The sequence below is a fragment of the Arachis ipaensis genome, chromosome B05, assembly GCF_000816755.2.
Source record: "Arachis ipaensis cultivar K30076 chromosome B05, Araip1.1, whole genome shotgun sequence".
Taxonomy (NCBI): Eukaryota; Viridiplantae; Streptophyta; class Magnoliopsida; order Fabales; family Fabaceae; genus Arachis; species Arachis ipaensis.
In genome coordinates, this window is record NC_029789.2 from 135,153,577 (window position 1) to 135,169,722 (window position 16,146).

A 16,146-nucleotide genomic window follows, 5' to 3' on the forward strand; every position below is an offset into this window, starting at 1 on the left:
AAAGTTCCTTACCTATTCTGGGGTAGGCTTGTCAGATTTCAGATCTTTAAGTAATTGCAGCCTCTCAATCTCCTCATCTTTTGACAAAATAGTGTCCCTTAGAGAAGCCACCTGCACAAGATGAAAAAACATTAGTCACTGTTATTCTTTCTAGAGCGCCCAAAGGTGCACAAAGGAAAAAAAGAGTTTCAAATGGTCTAGATGACTCTTTTGATAAGTTCATAAACGAATGTAATCATTTCAAACAGTGTCATTCATTGGAGAATGTATATATGTTTTCATGTGATGACATTTTTATGTGACAACATTTATATATAGCCATGGATGGATTAAACATCATACAAGGCAAAATGATGCTAACTCACGCTTGGTTGCTTCACATCAAAGTCAAACTAGTCATCTTTATACACATATTTATAAAGTGGAACATGGACAGATAAAGAAGCATCACAATGGATCCCACTGAACTTAGGGTTAGGCAGGTTAATATAATTCACCATAATTTTTATTGCTTGATTTCAGTGGTTTATAATTGGAGATGTTGTTTATAATGGCTTGAATAGTTTTGTGAGCTTCTGCTTCCAAAGTATACAATGAAAGTAAACGAAAATCAATACTAAATTAATTGAAAGGCTTGTGATAAATTCATAAGATGATGGAAGGTATGTATATGTAATAATCAAGTTAAGCACCTGCTCCATTAATTCTCTGACATCTTTCCCATCTTTGGTACTTTTCGCAGCTCCTAACTCAATACCAGAAACTCTCTCAGCAAACTTCAAAGTACTTAGAGATTCGGAATATGACTTTACGTCTGAATTGATTTGTACCAACATGAGTGTCTTTGCATGACCACCTGTGCAGTAAAATCGAAGTCATCAATTGTAACCACGAGAGATTATAAAATGTAAAGCCATGAAGCAACTTGAGGAATTTTTTTCTACTTTCAGCTGCTACTTGCAAAGCAAGGCCTGTAGAAATTAAGAAATGAAGAACGATGATTTTACCAAGGGAAGATTGCAGAAGTTGAGTAAGCTTGCTATTTCTGTATGGCACATGAGCATTCTTTTGAGCAAGAGCAAAGATGACATCTCCAAGGGCAGATAGTGATTTGTTGATATGCTGTGCTTCCTTAAGTCGATCACCAGTCACTTCAGACCGATCTACCCTCTCGCTTCCAGCCAAATCAACCAAATGAAGGTTGCCTTGAAGAGTAGAACCAGACTTCATGTCTACTCCACGAACATTAATCGATACCACACTGTCCACATAAGTTCATTGAGTTTCACCATACTAGAAAGTTCTCAATGTTTGATGCCTAGGAAAGGAGAAATAAAAAACCTGTGAGAACGGCTACTTCTTTCGTTCATAGAAGTTGCACTTTTGGCTCTATTTTTCAGGCCAATGTCCATCAGCTTTATGACATCCCCGGTTGATTTTACAAGTTGCATGCTAGCATCAGGTACTGCTAAGCCATTTGGTTGGGAGTGAGTCAATATCCCAACCGTGTGCAAATGAAGGAAACCATGTAAGGAAGAAAAAAACAAATAAAAATTCTCAACTACAAGTTCATGCAAAGAATAAAATTCCACATATTAATAGAAAAGGATATTTTTTTGGAGTAGATTCAGTCGTCAACAGATCTCGCACTTGTTCATTGTATATTTCAATCACTTGAACCCCAATTTCATAGGAAATGGTGCTCTGTCTGGTAGTCGCTATGCTGAAAAGGTCATTCAAAGCTCGATAGTTAACACCAACACTCTCAGCTGTTGCACCATTTGGACCACTCTGACGAAAAAGCATAAGAACAAAGACAAAATGAAATCTTATATCATGATGAATTTATTTGACTAGCATGGTGCAATAAGATGAAAATCACTATGTGCATAAGGCCATACCATTGTGTAAGTTTTCCCAGAACCAGTTTGGCCATAAGCAAATATGCATACGTTGTACCCGTCGAGTACTGATCGTATAAAGGCTTGAATGTCATTGTATACATCAGCTGCATCACTCGGAGTTGAATAGTATAAATTAGTGCAGCATCATTGGTGTTAACATAAACAAATACGAAGAAACTGGAAAGAGGTATTGTTATGATGCCAAAATACTCATCAATCAGAAGCTAGGTGGTAACTAAAGGGCAATATAAAAAATTAGAAATAAACCTTGAGTTGCACTTGGACCAAAGACCTTGTTAAACTTAAATGTTCTAAGGGCTTCTTTCCCTTGTTTGGAAGGATTTGCCACAACCAACTCGGTTTCACCATAGTGTTCCACAATAGATTGTTTCTCCTTTTGTCCTGGGAGAAATGGTCTAACTCTGCAATATACTCTAATATTTCCTATATCATAGAAAAGTTTTGTGTGAATTCACAATACACGTCCATTCATTTAATTTTTATTGTACAAATACTAACGGTGTCACCTTTTAATTCTTGAATGTCATTGAACATCTTCCGATTTTCCGCAAGAACTACCTGATAGTTCTCAGCTGCATCTACCAATGGTTTAAGATTTACACCTACACAAGTTACAACAAAATGATCAGATAGTGCTTATCCCATATAGATAAAAAAAAATGGAGGGGATTTTAAAATGAGATTAGTAACAAAGCTTACCTAATCGCTTAAACTCTTCTGCATAAAATGGTTGCTCATTTAGCACATGCTGCTTAACAGTTTCCCAAGACAATTTCAAGACCTGGATTTTTGAAAATTAGAGAAGTTGTAAGATTTGAAATGATATAAATAAATAAATAAATAAACTGACATTAACACATTTCTAATTTTACCTTTATTGAACTAAGCTGAAAAGTTGTAGCTTTCTGAAATTGGATAACTTTTAGGTTCCACTTTTGATATTCAGACTCATAAGAGGCCTCATTCTCTCTAATCTTATTACTTAATGATTCCAACTGATGCTCATATTCTTGTGACTTCTCTTTCAGTTCTCCTTTAGCACCCTTGATTTCTGCTTCCAACTGTGAGCACTGTAAATCATATGTTTTCTTCGTTGTTTCTAGATCTTTCGTCAGCCTAGCAATATCTTGGTTACTATTTTTCAATGCCTCTTCTAATTCTTGCTTCTTTGTTGAAAGTTCTGCATTCTTCTTTTCTAGATCATTCACCTGCTTAGTAACATCTTGATTATCTTTTTTCAATGTTTCTATTTCTTGTTTCAATGCTGAAATTTCCATGGTTTTATTCTCAAGATCTTTCGTCAGCTTAGCAATATCTTGGTTACCATTTTTCAATGTTTCTTCTAATTCTCGTTTCTTTGTTAAAAGTTCTGTATTTTTATTTTCTAGGTCCTTCACAAGCTTAGTAACATCTTGATTATCTTTTTTCAATGTTTCTATTTCTTGCTTCGATGCCGAAATTTCTGTTCTTTTATTTTCCAGATCTGTCATCAGCTTAGCAATATCTTGGTTACCATTTTTCAATGTGTCTTCTAGTTCTTGCTTCCTTGTTGAAATTTCAGTGTTTTTATTTTCTAGATCCTTCATCAGCCTAGTAACATCTTGGTTATCTTTTTTCAATGTTTCTATTTCTTGCTTTAATGTTGAAATCTCCATGCTTTTATTTTCCAGATCCTTCATCATCCTAGCAACATCTTGGTTATCTTTTTTCAGTGTTTCTATTTCTTGCTTCAATGCTGAAATCTCCAGGCTTTTATTTTCCAGATCCTTCATCAGCCTAGCAATATCTTGGTTACCATTTTTCATTGTGTTTTCTAGTTCTTGCTTCTTTGTTGAAATTTCTGCTTTTTTATTTTCTAGATCATTCATCAGCCTAGCAACATCTTGGTTACCTTTTTTCAATGTTTCTATTTCTTGCTTCAATGTTGAAATTTCTGTGCTTTTATTTTCCAAATCTTTCATCAGCCCAGCAACATCTTGATTTCCTTTTCTCAATGCTTCTAGTTCTTGCTTCATTGTTGCAATTTCGATCTTTTTGCTTTCCAGATCTTTTGTCAACCTAGCAACATCTTGGTCATCACTCTTCATTGTTCCTACTTCTTGTTTCAATGCCGAAAATTCCACCCTTTTATTTTCCATCTCTTCCACAACCTTAGTAAGGTCTTGGTTGCCTTGCTTCATTGTTTCTAGCTCTTTCTTCAATGTCGAAATTTCCACCCTTTTATTTTCCATCTCTTCCACAACCTTAGTAAGGTCTTGGTTGCCTTGCTTCATTGTTTCTAGCTCTTTCTTCAATGCCGAAATTTCCATGTTTTTATCTTCCATCTCTTTCACAGAGCTAGTAACATCTTGGCTACCTTTCTTCATTATTTCGAGCTCTTGCTTCAATTTTGAAATGTCTGTGTTTTTATTTTCCAGCTCTTTCATCAACCGAATTACCTCTTGGTTATCTTCCGTCTTTGTCTCCTCTTTAGCCTTTTCAGACTGTATTGATTCAAAAGCCTTCTTTTCTTCCATTTTAGTCACCTCACTCTGTTCCTTTGACTGCACGATTGCACTTGTAACTGCAGTCTGTTGCTGTTGCCGAATAGGGCTTCGAACCCCAACCTACAAGAAAAAGTTCCCTATGATAAACAGAGTTTGTACTAATATACAAAGTGCCTAAGAATCTATAGATAAACTAATTAACAATTTGAGGCAGTACCTCATTGTCTTCCCTTGCTCCAGAAGCAAGAACCTCAAGTACTCTAATTCTTGATTGATACTTTTCTTCGCGAGCCTTAAAAAGATTGTTTTGCTGAAGCCAGAGGGTAAAAACATGATATGAGGAAACAAACTGGGAAAATAAAAACTATATAGCTCTTAAAATACAATATAAGTGACTCACTGTTTTTAAATGATCTGCTTGAGTCGATATGCGCCGCTCAATCTCCTGGACAACTTTTCTCAACAAGACAGCCACACGCTGAGATGCAATTATATTGTCAAACAAACAATCATTTTCATTCAAAAGGCTTCTCATGCAACTTTTGGTTATAATATGTTTCAAGCCTTTACGGTAAGATAAACACACAATATATACAAGAGCATTTTTGTATAACTTTAACTGCAAAAGCCTTCAAGGCTATACCATACATGGGGTATTTCACTATTTCTTCTTTCAACACTTTCTTCCAAAATGGCGTTCACAACACTCAAAAGTGATTGAGTAGGAGCATTCTGCAAAAGTAGGTGCTGAAAGAAATTAGTGATGCATCAAACCAGAAAAATCATGTAAACAATTGGTGAATAAGAAGATGACAAAAAGATTCTCTAGATTTTACATTTAAACTGGTAGATTTCATCAGTTCTGAGATTTTTGCAGCAGGAAGTTCAGCATAGCTTCCGTGTTTCATTTGAAACACCTCATGAAATTTATGACCTACATGGTGTAATAATGCAGCCGATGGCTCTGCAGAAGAGAAACACTACTTAATCTGGTTAAGCACAAAATACGAAATATTTATTTTCATAAGTATAGATATCCTTAACACAGGCAAAGCTGTAACTTATTAGTTATTACTTTGTTCTTATCAGTTTCTCTTTCATTTTCCTAGTTTGTAAAGATTAAACCTCATTGAGCACTTGTAAAAATTATTTCTTATGGTTTTTACCCTGAATTGTGTTTTCAGTCTCATAATTTGCTTGACGTTTATCTTCTAACTTGGTCTTCCTTGATATGCTCCTGACATATTTCTTTACTATAGGGGAATATATGCAAACAGGGATATCAATAAATTTTATTGTTAATATAACCGTGAGAATGTTAAGGAAACTTCATACTCATGCATATCTCACAATCTCCATATGCATTAACGCATGTGCGCACACACTCACACACACACAGGAGGGAGAGGCTGAGTTAGGATCAAAAGTCAGCATACCAGCCATAACCGGACTACGCAAAACACTTTGGAACTTTGACTCTGATGGATTCTTCCTCTGATCACCCCCATGTGATGAAGGTGAACTCATGATGGATCTGACTTTGGAATTAGTCATAGAAATATTGTCTCCCCAAGCATTCTGTAAACTTTTGGCTCTAAGTGTTAAAAGACAATCCACAACAGACTTCATATGGCCCTGTAATTTAAAAGAGACGGTGGTAACCAGGGAGAACAAAACTAATGTAATACATAAAACTGTGAAGGTGCTAGAGAGTCAGTTTCTACAAGAATCTGTTTGAAAGAATTCTATTGAAAATTGTTGCCATTTTATGTTTCTGACTATAGTATTGCTCTAAAATTATGAACCAAAAAATAGATGTAAAAGTGTCTGATATGCTTTATTGATGATTACAGTTTTGGGACTGCCTCTACTGCAAATTAGGGCCTACTTAGTTTTTGTTTTGGTATCCATTTACTGTTTTCACTTTTCCCTTCAGAAAATTTTGAAAACAGAAAATACAGAAAGTAAAACCAAAAAACAACTAAGCTTTTAGTTTTCATGTATAGACACATATTCAAATCCATAAGAAGTCATCTCTCTTATACCTTCTCTAGGTCTGATATTTCAAACTTGGGCATGCCCAATGCATCTATGGCTTTCAGGAATCTCTTAACATTCTCTGACTTTGCTGACGGAGAATTATCAAATTCACTGACCTACAAATAGAAAAAGTAAACCGATTGAGCCAACACAACATAAAAAATCAAGTTGCCAATAAAAGTTGAAACAATAGCAAGGTGAATGAATGTTGTTACCTCACTTACTGAACCAGGTCGTAGCTTGTTCATTATTTGACATAAAATTGTACCATTGTTCAAGCATACTCTTAGCTCATCATCTGTGATATTTACCGGCAAGTTCAACGTTGGAAGAAGACTATTTAGCCACTGGACCAAAAGCATTCGGTGCTTGGCTGAAATTCATTCAAACCGAAGGAGATTAGCATATCAATTAAATGCAACAGAAAATTACTAAGAGGCATATTCAAGATAGGATTTCAAGCAGATGATTTTGTTCTTTATTTCAAAAAGCCTTTCATATCCGGATTTGGGTACATAAAAAGACATCAAATGGGACAAATTGGGATAATAAAGGCAAACAAATTTTGGTTTGGTTCCATCCTATACATGTTTGAGAGCTGGAGTCCATTTGATGTCACAAAAATGGGTTATTGCTGTAAAATATAGTCCCTTTGGATTTTTGTTTGAAGATGCATGTTAGGTTGATCATGCTTGGAGTGAGTCGCGCACCTAACCCACTCATAGATAGGCGTGGCGCCCGCCATGGGCAACTACCAAGGAGTGAGTGAAGCAATATGTTGCGAGTTAAGGAATCACTTTTCTTATTTGAAACATAAAAGAACACCAAGGAATCATTTTTCTTATTTGAAACATAAAAAAGCACCATTCATTACTCTCAATTCTCAAAGGATAATGCTGTCCCCGTACCTTCAACTTCACCAAAATTGATTCCATTGAAGTTGGCACTTGAAGAGTGGCCCAGATTCCTGGGTTCTGTAGAGTGGTTTTCCGATTGGGGCTTCATCACTTGAGGGTGCACACACCACTTCAGATATCCATGGAGATAATATTTCTAAAACAAGTTCCCATAAGTGTGATCATGTCACACAAAAGAAAACCCTTGAAACCTGCTGAAATTCATATTAATGACAAATAAAACCAATCAAAATCATTGCCTTTATTGACACTCCAGATTAAATTATGTACATTACATTCAATTCAACGCATCATCATCATTCACAAACCCTTCACACTTCCAATTTTATTCATTTAACAAAATCCATGCATTAAATTATTTGGAAGAAAGAAAACAGATTCTCGGTGAAAAAGAAAAATGATCCTACATTGTATGCAGATAAATTGTAAAAAAACAGCAAATTCAGCTGAAATTACAAAGACATTGTGTTTTAAATTCAAGAAAACTAAGAATCCAAAGAAAACGTTCCAAATTTGACCAAGCTCATTGTGACTTAAGAGAATGTGGTATAATGCGAATGAGAAGTAACGAAATTGAAGCGAAGTAATCAAACCTTGAGAGTGGAAACAGTGAGAACCGTGTTGAATCAAAGATTCTTGTTTTGGGGGAGGAGTTGACGAGTAAACTCATCAAGAAATTAAGAAACATGCATTGGAAAATTTTTGTACGTAAAGATGAGTGTGATTATTTATGGAGTGAGAGGGGGTTCCGAGAAGATAGGAGAGCAAAATTCTCTACGTCACAATCGAATTTAGGGAGAAGCTTCAAACATCAAAAATCAATGAATGATTGTTAATGAATGCAATGCACGCATGCAACACCCGCCAAAAAAACGAAACATTTCGTTGATGCTTGACACGTGTCCAGGGCCCAAAAAGAATCATGGGTTGGGCCTGGGCCTGCTTCTCATGAACAAATCACATACCCACAACGCTCTAGAAAATAGAAAATACACTTCCGAGTTCCGATGATAAATGCATTTGGTTTTTCAAATCGAATATATGATAATTCTAATAAAATGATCATAATTCTAATAAAGATAAATTTTTATGAGATGTTTGAAAGAAAATATAAATTATAACTCGTGTATCCCAATTATCCTTTTGCATTAGAAATTTCTAACGTTAACTTTGTAGCATCAAATCAAACCTTCTTTTTCCTCTTCTTCTAATGGCTTCCATTAACAACTTCAACCCTTTTGGTGGCAACTGGTTCAACAAACCCCAAAACCCTCTCCCTGCTCTTAACTTCAACATCCTCGGATTCTTCGAACACAACGCCAACTCTCCGCCCTTCGCCGCCATCGGGATCCCGAGGTTCTTCCGCTGAAGGCCCAAGAAGCCCAACGATGGAGAACCTGGCCACTTCACTCAGATGACTCACCAGTTCTTCTGGGAATGTAAGAACATCCCTGATTACAGGCATCTTCCGTTACTCTTCTCATTCAATTTTCAAGATACATCTCTCAAGTTTAGATCTTACATTTTAGGGTGATTGTATTATTTGATTTTGTAAAATAGTGGCATGTTTTAATTTTGATTAAGTGGCATTGTTGTTTGATCACATGTTGAAATAAGTGATGGCTGAGTTGACTGGATTAATTTTGAAAGATTTAATTTTGTAAAACATTTGGCTTGTGGATTAAGTGGCATTGATTGAAAAGGTTTTGGGTTTTTGTTTATGTTTGTGAAATATTTGCTTAAGAGCTAGGCAACTTCCAATGATGTTGAAATAGCATTGAACCAGAACTTTGGGTTTAGATAAGGTTCAGAGCTTTGCTCTTGCTAGTGAAATATGTGATTGGACCTACATGTTTTACAATATATAGGTAGTTGTCAACGAGGGTTCGAAATTAATTTGTAGGAATAGGATTGCATGACATTGATAAACAGGTCTTTGGTTCGACTCAAATTGGTGGTCCCTTGTTTGTGGTTTACCATGCCTTGGTTGTGGAAAAGTCTATCCACCTGATATGCTTTTATTTAGCCAAAAAAAGTGACAAGGACTATGTTAAGATACGTGTCTGTATTTTTCCCCCCCTATAACTGCTATGGAAAAAGAGTTGGATGTGAGATATAATTAACACTATCTTTGTTTGTTGAAGGTTTTGTGATGCAACTCTAACCTTTGTGCGTAATTATTTAATTGGTGTGTCTCTACTCATTGCTTCCATGTTGGTTGTTTGTTGTATTTTCTGTTTTCTATTTAATGTAGTTATCATGAGGAGTGGTGGATGGTACTATAAGGACAGGCTAGGTCGTACACGAGGACCCCTGGAGTTAATTACGCTTAAAACTGCTTGGGGTGCCGGAATTATAGATAAGAACACTTTCATTTGGGGCGAAGATATGGATGAGTGGGATCCAATCCACATGATTTATGGAATGGAGCGTGCAATTGCTACTTGGGAAGGTCTGACAGTCTTGATCTCTATCCTTCTTTTACCCTTTAATCATTTATTGTGTAAATTGTAAAGTGAACAATCGGTATGTTTTATTTTGACCATTTCTGGGCATGCTAAGAAAGTAGCACCATGTGCTATGATGAATTCCTTCATGGTAAAGTATATCCACTAGGATAAAGATATCAGGTTGATGGATAAGTTACAATTATGATGTTGCACCTGTTTGGTTATTTTAATCAGAGCACAAGAAATGACACTTGTGACTTTTTCTCTCTGATCTTCATACACTGAGAGAAAAAGAAAAAAAAAAATTACAGTATCGGATCACTTATTTTTCAGCTTTTCTATCTTGGATGTTCTTATGGTCCCTCAGTTATTGATGTCTTAAACTGGGTTTATAAGAGTACTGTATGTGAAACTGTTTATGAATTTCAAACTTGTTTGCTTCCACACCCTAAAGTAAGAGCCCAACTTAAAACTAGCTCTTGCTAAAATTCTTGTCTTCTTGATAACTGTTTCTGTAATACTTGACTGAAATACCAGTCAAACTGATTTGCTATTACATTCTATCCTAGATTTTGTTGACTTATATGCCAAAAAAGGTTTTACTATCTAATTCAAGTGAACAATCTATTGAAGACAATCCTTGTGAATAATGATCACATTCTGCATCTGAAAAAATCAAAAAACATAAAATGATTCTCGGTTTGTTATTTTTTCTTTTTGTTTTTTCAGTTAGATTCGCTGCTTCAGCAACGGCTTTTCTTCACAAACTTCAGAAGGGCATACCACCATGGGTTCCTCTCAAGGGATTTGAAAAGAAGACTTATAAGCAGCTTGAAGAAGAGGCTATAGAAAGCAAGAGACGTGATTTAGCGGTGTTAGAAGCTAATGATGGTGTTTGGCCAGGAGTTAGAATTCCAAGTCATGCCCTATTTCTTTGGGCTAGTGGCTCTGAACTCACCACTATTTTGGAAGAGGATCACATGCCCAACAAATACATTCCTAGACATCTTAAGGTATGCATATGCTGAGACCATGTGATTTAGGGTGCCTTTGTTTTTTATTTTGAAAAAAAAAAGTGATTTTATAACTTGATTTTGTAGTTGTAAAAACGGAATATTGATATTTCTTAGAAACCACTCTGGTTAGCTTTTTTGAAAAATGCTGAAAATTTAAAGAAATATCGCAAGGTGAAAAATCTTTCCCTGTAAAAGAAATTGATTTTTTGGTCCAGAAAAAGGCAAACATAAATGAACCTGTAAATGGATAATTATGTATTATCTTTGTTCTTACTTGCTTGGTCTTAGATAATACAAGAAACTTTACTATGTTCTCTGTCAATTATAGATGGAAATAGTAATGAATTATGGGTTCAAACTAATTTGTGACTAACTCTTGCCTCCCAGTTTTTTTCTTTTATTTGTTTGGTTAGATAATTGTGAGACAGGTTGCAGTTGGCAAAAATTATTCCAGGTTTGAGGCCATGGGAAGTTCTGAGTATAGAACAAGCAATGGATCAAATAACATTTAATGGCCAATGGTACCGGGAACCACTCGGCTCATTCCAGACTGGTCCACCATACATCCAGCACTGGAATAAGGACATAATGGTATGCATCTTAATCCGTGCATCTTGATTCACCACTTATCTACATTGATGTATTTTCACTCTCTTCCTACAATGATTAGAGATTGATACATGCCTTACCAAGTACAAACTTTTGATGTTTCATATCATATCCTTTCTTGGTTAAGTAAAATATTATAATGAGAACTAAAAACAAAAGAAAGTAGATGATAATAAAAGGACCAAAACCAATACAAAATTTCATAGGGACTAAAATCAAAATTATCTATATTTGTTGGAACCCATAGAATGCAAAATCACGGTTAGTTGCCTTTATATGAACAATTACCTGACTGTGGTGATGTCTTGGTATCTCTACAATCCTATTTTTGCAATAACTAGCCTCATCTCAAACATGAGATATTTCGCTTTATTATTTGCAGAGGTTATATAAGATATTCGAAGATCTCAACGACGAGGTGTATGAAAATTTCATGAGGAACCTCCCGGGATTTGATAAAATTGCAGAGAAGGTTCAGAGAGATTTTGTTACAAAATTTCAATAAACTGTTGGAGAAGAGAGAAGCGGAGAAAAGGAGGCGGCGGCGGCTTGGTAGGTGAGCTGCAGTGGTCGCTTCTTGTCTCTTCTCTCACATGATATCGACATATCGAATTTTAAAGATTCTGGTTAGGTCACTAGCAAGAACATTTCATTTGCCCAGTTCATGATGAAAATAACGATGAGAAGGCAAATTTTGGGTGGAGAGGGAAATCAAACTGTAAGTTGCCACCAGGTATTGTAGCTTCTGCTGAAATGACACACACTCTCTCTCTAAAATGTTGTCTTAATATAGATGGTTGGTCAAGCCGTTGCGAGTGATCTATTGGTTTGGAACTTTGGTAGTCTACACGGGAATGGTTCGTCTTAATTGAGAAATGCATAAACACCCAAATTGATTTCCAAAGAATTCTAGATCGGACAATTTGGTCTCTAATAAATTTTTATCCTGTAAAAGTATTCGAAAATTACTCCCGTCGAACGTATTGGTCGTTCTGCTGGCATTCTGGCAAAAGGCCAATTTGGTGTCATCAAGAATCGTGAGAAGCACAAGGGAAGTTTTGAGACCATCCATGTCCAGGATGCTACTGATTAGGAGTTTGCAACCCGCATGGGGAATCCGTTCATCATCGGCAATGGAACAAAGCCTTGGGTGTCTCTTCCCAAAGTTGTCGATCATGGAAGAGGCTAGAAAGAGGCTTGCTGTTCAACAACAAACTGCTGCATAAATTTAATTATGATATTGTTGGAAAATTTTGGTTTTCAGATTCAGATTCTTAAGCTTTGGGGCTTACTCTCAGCATTGTTTTGTTAGCACAATTGTCAACAAGCTTCATGTGATCTCAGCCTTATTACCATGATCAATAGTTGAATACTAATATACTGTGGTGAGTGGTGACTTATTCTTGTTTCATTCTTTTGATATCTAAATTTCAAATTTACTTCTATAGATTCTAGGGTGTTTGATCTTTCATTGAATAATTTATGTTTGTTAATGTATGTTTTTATATCAATGACATGAACTTATGTTGGTTTACTGTTGTCTTTGAAACATATATATATGTTAATAATAGGAATTCAATGTAACAGCAAAGTTATTATTACCTCCATGCAAAGAGCGAGATATGTTACTTTCTGTATATAATTTATTTTACTTTACATGTGGGACTGTGGGAGAGAGGAAAAATTTATGATGCCTACTAATAGAATATTAGAATTTAGAGTAATGTAACTTATTTTTTCTATTTTATAGTGTAATGTTAACTATAAGAATTCTAACAAATATAAACGTTACGAAGATAATATGATTTTTCTTTCATTTTTGACACGCAAGATATTATGAAGTTGATCACTTAATACCTTACTATATTTTTAAGATATATCATGTGAATTCAAATTTACTCCAAATTTAATGTTGCTTGCTTCTATAAAGGGAATAAATGTTCCTATATTCTGTGTGTATCTTTTTGTTTTTGTTTACTTCGAGGAAAAGAATAAAAAGGTACGGTGCCTAAGTATTTTTCATGGAAAAAAATGCCAACGGTTAAGCAAGGTATATAATTAAATTAAATTGATTTTTTTTGAATTATCATTATTAGCATTAAAACTGTTATGAATTATGATACTATTTCTTTTAAATGTTTAACTTTACATAAGAAGATATATGAATGATTTTCGTCTTTTTTTTCTTCTAAAACCGATAAAAAAAAAACACATCAATTGTTATATCTCATGATAGACATTTTGAGTCGCAGGTCTATTCGATTTAGAGGTTTAGTACACAGTAAAGACTTTTGAATACTTTTTTTTTTTAAAGAAGAACTCAACACATAAAATGGAGCAAAGAGAACAGACAACTGTAAGATAAAATAGACAAAAACCAACCTAATAATGCATAGTATCATATGTCCGTTTGTTATTTCCGGCATTGCCATCAACAAAAAGATCCACACCTAACCATTCCTTTGAATACTTATGGATGGTAGAAGTTTTGATAACTTCATTCATCCTGCTCTGGTTCGCAAATTGGCGTTGCCAATTCGTAAGGCTCTCCGGTTCAAGGTTCAGGTGGGCAATGACAATTTATTGCAGTGCAAAGGTGAATTTCGTGACTTACTGGTGAGCATTCAGGATCAGTTTCTCCTTATTACGGCCTTTATGTTCTCGATTGCTAATGAGGAACTAGTTTTGGGGGGATATTTGGCTTGAGATACTCGAGACGCATTTAGTAAAGAGGAGTGTTAGAGAGTCAGTAATTTTTGTGTTTTGTAACCATCAATTGACCATCAATAGTGTTTTTAATGGGGTGAAATTACATCCAATAATGAGAGATCATTCACTTTTCTTTTGATAGTTAAGTGTTGGTCACAAAACACAAAAATTACTGTTTCTCTTTTAGTAAATTACAAAAACAAAAGTTCATTATCTTCATGGTTGGGGACCATATCGTGAATTTACACGGTGAAAAGCAATTGTTGTCAGCTGCGGCCTAGTTCCACCAATTTAAAAAATTGCATGCAACTGCAAAAATTTTCGAAATGTACACTGTCCAATTGCAGTGCCGAGACATGGAGTAGTCCTCCTCTCTTTAGAATTACCCTCAAACATAGCGTCCGATCTGTGATGTTTTTCAGGTGCCAAAGGATCTTCCCCAACCCAGGACACATGATCATGCCATTTCCATTGTTGTTGCACACGACACTTATTAAAGTGCATCTGTATTGTTACCTCCACAGCTAGAAAGCTAAAATTGAGAAGATAGTGTCTGAGATGGTGATTGAGGAAATCATCCAACCTAGCACTACTCCATTTTCTTCACCGGTGACCCGGTGTTATTGGTTAAAAAGAAGGATGGTTCCTGGCATTTTTCCACCGATCGGGATCTAAATACTGCCACCATCAAGGACTGATTCCCAATGTCAACGTAGACAAATTTCTTAATGAATTATTCGAAACTCACTACTTTTTTAAGCTTGATCTTTCGCTCCAGCTACCATCAGATCCAGGTCAATTTTCATGGCGGGAGTGTTGATACAAAGTCTAAAAAGAGAGATGTTTGAAGGGATCACTCACGTGAAAGAGGGGATAATGACGAGGCAGTTACAAACCAAAGAAAGGAGGTCAAAGAATGTGACAGTAGAAGCTCTTAAGGAGGCTGATGCAACTAAAAAGAGTATGTGTGATATGAGTTTCCTATTGATCCTCTTCTTTCCTCGAACTACTTTCTCTTGATTTCTCTCTTTTAATCTCACTTTTTCATTGTAAGTGGTCTCAATCTCTAATAGAAGACAATTCTCAATTTACTCCTTTTTTTTTCTCTCTATGTTATTTGCTTTTAACTAGAGTGAAACCCCTTCGATGCCCAATGTNAGTTACATGTTCATTTATTGTTTTTATTTTTGTATTTATTATAATTGACAGACTTAGTTTTTTTATATGGTAAATTTGTTTTCTTTTTTATTTTTATTTGTTGTTAGAGTTATTTTTTTTACTTCATGTCATATATTCTTGTAGAGACATAATATTTTTGAATTGTTGACTTGTATATATTTTTTTATCTATTGTACTTTTTTTATTCTACTTTTATATATGTTCTTCATTTGAAAATGTGTTTTAGATTCGTTTTTTTTTTTCTTAATCTCTTAATTTGTATGTCATCTAGGTATGATGATATTAGTGTTGGTAAAGTTGGTTCTTATAATCAATGAAGAATATAAATGAGCAATAAAAATGATGTTTTGAATATAAATTAAATTTTTGTTGTATTACTATTACCTGTTTTATTTTTTGTAATAGAGATTGAGTTTCATTATTTTTTGTCGGAACAAATGTCTTTTAAGTGTGGGGTATATAAATTTTTTCAATTGGAATGGTGCTTTAGTATCATTGTTGTCTTGGAGTGTAATTAGATTTAAAGTAATTGTGTCCAATAATTTTTTTGCTTTTTTATCAAATAGTACAAAAATTATTGTGGCACTTTGATCTAAAACCTTTAATTTAATTTTTAATCTAAAAGAATTATTGAGTTAGTAATTTATAATTTGGTAGAACTTTTTATAATAAGTATAATTTGATAGAATTTAATGAAATCTTTTACAATTTGAATCTGTAATAATTTTTTATGTTGTCGCATAAACATTTTATTTTTTGTATTTTTTATATTTTTTTTTACATTTATTTATTCTTCTTCTATTTCATATAATTTT

General features: G+C 34.7%; 2 protein-coding genes and 1 long non-coding RNA gene across 13 annotated transcripts in view; 2 read left to right on the plus strand and 1 right to left on the minus strand.

The window, feature by feature from the left end:
- Positions 1–1,079, plus strand: part of LOC110262583 — a 2,260-nt gene extending 1,181 nt beyond the window's left edge. Inside the window, exons 2-4 of the long non-coding RNA XR_002347375.1 lie at positions 523–662; positions 743–783; positions 951–1,079. This is a non-coding gene — a long non-coding RNA (uncharacterized LOC110262583). The remainder of the gene's footprint in view (positions 1–522; positions 663–742; positions 784–950) is intronic.
- LOC107644310 (kinesin-like protein KIN-14K) overlaps positions 1–16,146 on the minus strand; it is a 19,445-nt gene that overhangs the window by 1,346 nt on the left and 1,953 nt on the right. For 4 of the 9 annotated variants that reach the window (XR_002347367.1, XR_002347371.1, XM_021102902.1 and 1 more), the window contains exons 2-20: positions 7,360–7,562; positions 6,667–6,824; positions 6,457–6,567; positions 5,848–6,046; positions 5,578–5,664; positions 5,248–5,375; positions 5,060–5,143; positions 4,812–4,889; positions 4,629–4,721; positions 2,798–4,531; positions 2,625–2,706; positions 2,432–2,527; positions 2,172–2,348; positions 1,902–2,008; positions 1,613–1,791; positions 1,342–1,506; positions 1,008–1,261; positions 693–856; positions 13–111 (exon numbers count right to left, since the gene is read on the minus strand). Coding sequence is in view for 2 of the 9 variants with exons in the window: in XM_021102902.1 (XP_020958561.1) it covers positions 13–111; positions 693–856; positions 1,008–1,261; positions 1,342–1,506; positions 1,613–1,791; positions 1,902–2,008; positions 2,172–2,348; positions 2,432–2,527; positions 2,625–2,706; positions 2,798–4,531; positions 4,629–4,721; positions 4,812–4,889; positions 5,060–5,143; positions 5,248–5,375; positions 5,578–5,664; positions 5,848–6,046; positions 6,457–6,567; positions 6,667–6,824; positions 7,360–7,456 (4,092 nt within the window). In the remaining 7 variants the exon portion in view is untranslated. The other 5 variants (XR_002347369.1, XR_002347368.1, XR_002347370.1 and 2 more) reach the window with 5 other exon arrangements.
- Positions 8,435–12,985, plus strand: LOC107644309 (protein TIC 56, chloroplastic-like). 3 transcript variants are annotated; one of them, XM_021102903.1, is made up of 5 exons: positions 8,435–8,829; positions 9,623–9,820; positions 10,548–10,831; positions 11,248–11,425; positions 11,826–12,985. In XM_021102903.1, the coding sequence occupies exons 2-4, from the start codon at positions 9,628–9,630 to the stop codon at positions 11,344–11,346; spliced, it is 576 nt and encodes a 191-aa protein (XP_020958562.1). In that variant the 5' UTR covers positions 8,435–8,829; positions 9,623–9,627; the 3' UTR covers positions 11,347–11,425; positions 11,826–12,985. The 3 variants fall into 3 exon arrangements, with proteins under 3 accessions (XP_020958562.1, XP_020958563.1, XP_016203634.1); XM_016348148.2 differs by having other exon boundaries at positions 8,437–8,807; XM_021102904.1 differs by lacking the exon at positions 11,826–12,985 and having other exon boundaries at positions 8,436–8,807; positions 11,222–11,387.